The 4,180-nt window shown below is 34.8% G+C and overlaps 1 protein-coding gene across 1 annotated transcript; it reads left to right on the top strand.

Moving 5' to 3' along the window:
- The first annotated feature begins 962 nt into the window (after window positions 1-962).
- On the top strand, window positions 963-3,736 carry LOC104507343 (chromosome unknown open reading frame, human C14orf2). The gene is made up of 3 exons (XM_010148587.1): window positions 963-1,086; window positions 2,831-2,851; window positions 3,711-3,736. Exons 1-3 carry the CDS (start codon window positions 963-965, stop codon window positions 3,734-3,736), a joined length of 171 nt encoding a protein of 56 aa, XP_010146889.1.
- Window positions 3,737-4,180: the final 444 nt, after the last annotated feature.

Raw genomic sequence — 4,180 nt, 5'->3', positions numbered from 1 at the left:
TGCAGTTACACATTAATGACCACAAAGATGTTTTCATTCTTCAAGAAGCACCTAGATTTTTCAGTTGTTTTGACATTGGTTACCCTTGCATCCTTTTCTCTTTGATGCTTTACATTTAGTAATGAACAAATAAGTAAGCATTACTTCATAGATGTTTAAGTCTGCTTTTCTTTCCTGGAACTCTGGTTTATCATATAATGTTTTTATGTGCATATAGTGGATTTATTGCATTGTAATAAGTGTCAATAGTGACTTTTGGGATGAAGTGCTGTGTGTACGACAGAACATGCAGTATTTCAGTGCAGAGTGGTGCAAATGTGTACTGTCATGTTGTTAGGGTAAGCTTTATTTCAAAACATCTTACAATTTTCTGTTTGTCTAACAAAGCTGCATAGAAAGGAAAGAAATATCAATAGGCTTCTTGTTCCCGGGGCGTATTGTCTAGGTAAAATACTCATGATAAATCATGAATTCAGTAGCTTAATATAATTTATTTTGCTAATTTGAGTAGAAATTACTATGTTGGGAGACACAGCTGTGGGATAGGGAGGGAAACTAACTTAGCAGCGCAAGGAAGGAGCCTCTAGCTTGTCTGGAACAAGGCTTTCCTCCTGAGATAATCTGGAAACATTAGAAAAAGCTGTTACTGATAGGCAAAGAGGAGCCTAGGTATTGCTGCTGTGTAAATGCTCTTGAGTCACCTTTGAACACTTTCATCAGCTGTAATTTCGCACTTTTTATTGTCTTAGCCCATAAATTGTAATCTAACTCTGAATTTTCTTTGCTTTGTAATAAATACTTGTGCATGTTTGGGGCTTATTTTATTTTTACCTGTAAACTGCTGCTGATATATATCAGGAGTGTGTATATACATCAATATATAGATGTGTATATATAGTATAAATATAGCAGGTGAGAATAGTTGCAATACTCACCATGGCAAAACTTCTTGTAACTTTCAGATGATGCAGAGCATGCTCCCAAAGTCATGGAGAGCCATGAAGTTGTACTACACCACTGTGTATCAAGAAATATGGGTTGGTGTAGCAATAACAGCTTATGTCTATTACAAAATTTCATACGGTGGTAAGTTATACCTTACAGTCTTCATTATCTGTTACTTTATAGATAAGGTTTGTAGATGAGAATATCCTTAACAGTTAGAAATAAGTTATTGAAAATATCCAGCAAATAAATTAACACTCTTAACTTAAGGCCAGGTGTTTGCCATAAAAATGTAGAAGTTTTGACACATTCAGTGTAGAAGGTTGCACTGACAAAAATACTCAAACACCAGTGTAACTGTGCCTACATTATGAAGATTGAGTAATGTAGGAATTGGTTTTGAAAACACACATCTAACTTGCAACCTGGAGCAAGAGACTTCTCCTGTAGCTTTGTCCTGAAGGGGATAAAGATATACCTATGTTTTTGAGGTTTTGCTCAAGCTCTGCAAAAAAAAAAGTTTTTAAAAGGTTTTCCCATGTGAACTTGTGAAAGTTAAAGCGCTTGGTACCTCAAAATGTGAGGTACATCACTGAACATTACGATGTGTGTTACTTGGTGATAAGGGATCACTTTCTTAGAGGAAGAAACAACATCTAATGTAAAATTAATACATTAGAGAGGGCCAGGTCCCTCAGAGCAGAAGGGTACAACCAATTATGGTGTCATAGGGGTCCTCTTCTTCTATTTGGGCTATACTGAAAAAATTCCAAGTTAACCCTTTATTAGTGAACAATGAACTGTTACAGAACTGTAGACAAACTTGACGGGGCAAGGAACCCCTCGCTGTGGGAACAGCTGAGTGATGTTACCTCAACATTTCTCTAGCTTTGTCCAAATAACCTGTAGCATGTGCAGAACTGTTAACGCTACATTTACAAGTTTAAGTAAATATAAGTAGTTGAACAGATGGAGAGTGGGGGAAAAAAAGTTGAACTTTACCTTCTTTAATTTCAAGGAGAATTCAAAATTGACAGACTGATTCAAGTTTGTATTCATGTCATGCTACTTTTATTTTCATTTATGATTTAGATAATAGATGTGGTACTGTAGGGTCTTGGGGGCCAAAACCTTGATATGGGGCAAGTGTACACTGAGCATCATTTTAAGGTGAAAATACCTTTTAATACCTGGAGCACTTTCCGCATTTTGGGGAACAGTTTTGCAAAGAATACATGTATCTATAGATGAGTATGGTGTAGAATAACCTGGATTGGAAGGGACCTTCTGAGCTCAGCTGCCCCAAACTGCTGCTTGGAGTAGTTAGATCAAAGTCAGATCAGGTTGCTCATGGCCTTATTCATAATTCAAATTAATATTTCCAGAGGTGGAGATTGCACCACCTCTTATGAAGAATTTTTTCCACCTATTTTTGTCTGATCACTGTGAATCAGTATTCTAGGAGAACAATTACAATGGGAATGTAAAATAAGCTATTTTATTTAGAAAGGAAGATGTTAAAGCAAACTGTATTCTTAGCACTTCAGTTTACATCCGTATGTTGTGTGTGTGTGTACATCCGTATATTATGTAAAATAGCACCATTCTGTAAATGTTTCTTTTGAATTAGAGTAGGAGTCTCAATGGCTGCAATTTTTAAATGGAGTCTTAATTAATTAAAAACAAGCAACTTCCAAAAAAAAAGTCAGTACACATTTACTGATATGTACCATGGAAAGTACGTTGGATGTTTTTTGAACCTTGTTCAAGCTAAATTAGCAAATCATAAGTAGTATAATGTAATTGAAGTTTATCTGAAAAAAAAAATACGTAGGAAATATTTTTTTTAAACTGTCATCGTTCAGCCTTTTTCTTTTTTTTTCAGGCAAGAAAGCGGTAGCAGACAGTAAGTATTAAATATTTTAAAAATACAACAGGGTATAAGATGAATGCAGTAAAAATTAGCTCAGCATATTTTATGTAAGTTTTGGGTTTAAGTTACAGATTAGAAAACATTAAAAGACTACTTCAAAATATGTAGTTTTGGTTATATTGATGGTTTTATAGCCTAGAAACATCTGTGAATCTGCAGATGCTCTGTCTTAAACAGACCTTTGCAGAGGTTTTAGGAGGAGAATGGAAGTCATATGCCTTGATTGGAGGGGGCAGAGTAATGTAGTGGAATTACTTACATCAGCATGATCTCAAAAGTAGCTGCTATTTTAGCTGTCAAGAAACTAAGAAGTTTAAACTTGTATTTTTAATTTGTATTCTTTTATGTTCTATAAAGTAGTGTTTAGCTATGCATGGACAGTTTCTTCTGACATCACACTGGAATTTAACTTCTCATGAGTGCTGTATCAGTTAACTTTCTGCACCACAGTAGCGAGTCCATTTGCTCCCAGTTGAATTTGTATACGCAAATATTTTTACATTTTTAAATTAATTGTAATTAGTGAAAGTACTGCCCAGCAGACTTAAGGATAATAGCATAAATAAACTTTAATTTAGCAGGGACCATATCAAAATTGAAGAAGCATGGGTGTTTGCCTGTAATAGTACTTTAAAACCTGCAAAAGAGGATTTTTAGTATTGTCCAAGTTTATGTACATAGTTTGAGGGTTTGGTTTTATTTGACAGGGCAGTTGAATCTGCCAATTCTTGTGCTCAGATGTAGATAGAGTTGTCTGGTTTAGGTTCTGAACTGTGTTCCTGAACTGATCTGCTTTGCTGTTTGAACAGTCTAAATTGTGTCTTTGTTTCAGAGTCCTCTGATGCTGGCCATCATTAAAGACCTCTTCTCTTCTGGAGTATAAAGTTGGTGTTTCATCGTGAAGCAAGTTACAACCATAGGGAAGTTAATTCTAAATCTGTACCTGATCCGTCTGTTGTAACTAGAGAAAGAATAAATCCATTTAACAAGGAATTAAACATGTTGGACAAAATATGCGGGAGTGTAACCTAATTTTTAGAATCAGCATTTTTTTGTTTCTACAATTCTTCCAAGTTCCATGTTAAACTTTAAATAGTACTTTGAAAAAGACCAAATTTCTGTAACTAAACTTAATAGAATTAGCCAACACTTCTTGCAGCACTAAGCCTCTTTTTTTTTTTTCCCAAATTATATCTTTTCTTGACAGAGCTTTTGAAATACTCCATTTACTTTTAAAATGTCATTTTTAAGTATGCTAAGCATGAGGACTTCATTCTCAACTTTTTGTCAACTTGTGGTGCA

The sequence above is a fragment of the Eurypyga helias genome, unplaced genomic scaffold (genome assembly GCF_000690775.1).
Source record: "Eurypyga helias isolate BGI_N326 unplaced genomic scaffold, ASM69077v1 scaffold23243, whole genome shotgun sequence".
Classification (NCBI taxonomy): Eukaryota; Metazoa; Chordata; class Aves; order Eurypygiformes; family Eurypygidae; genus Eurypyga; species Eurypyga helias.
The sequence above is the reverse complement of the archived record's forward strand: the minus strand, read 5'-3'. Positions and strand labels throughout refer to the sequence as shown.

Coding starts and splice junctions, on each gene's coding strand:
- LOC104507343 (XM_010148587.1), top strand. CDS start 963: ATGATGCAGAGCATGCTCCCAAAGTCATGGAGAGCCATGAAGTTGTAC. Junction 1,087..2,830: donor TTACAAAATTTCATACGGTG/GTAAGTTATACC, acceptor TTTTTTTTTCAG/GCAAGAAAGCGGTAGCAGAC. Junction 2,852..3,710: donor CAAGAAAGCGGTAGCAGACA/GTAAGTATTAAA, acceptor TCTTTGTTTCAG/AGTCCTCTGATGCTGGCCAT.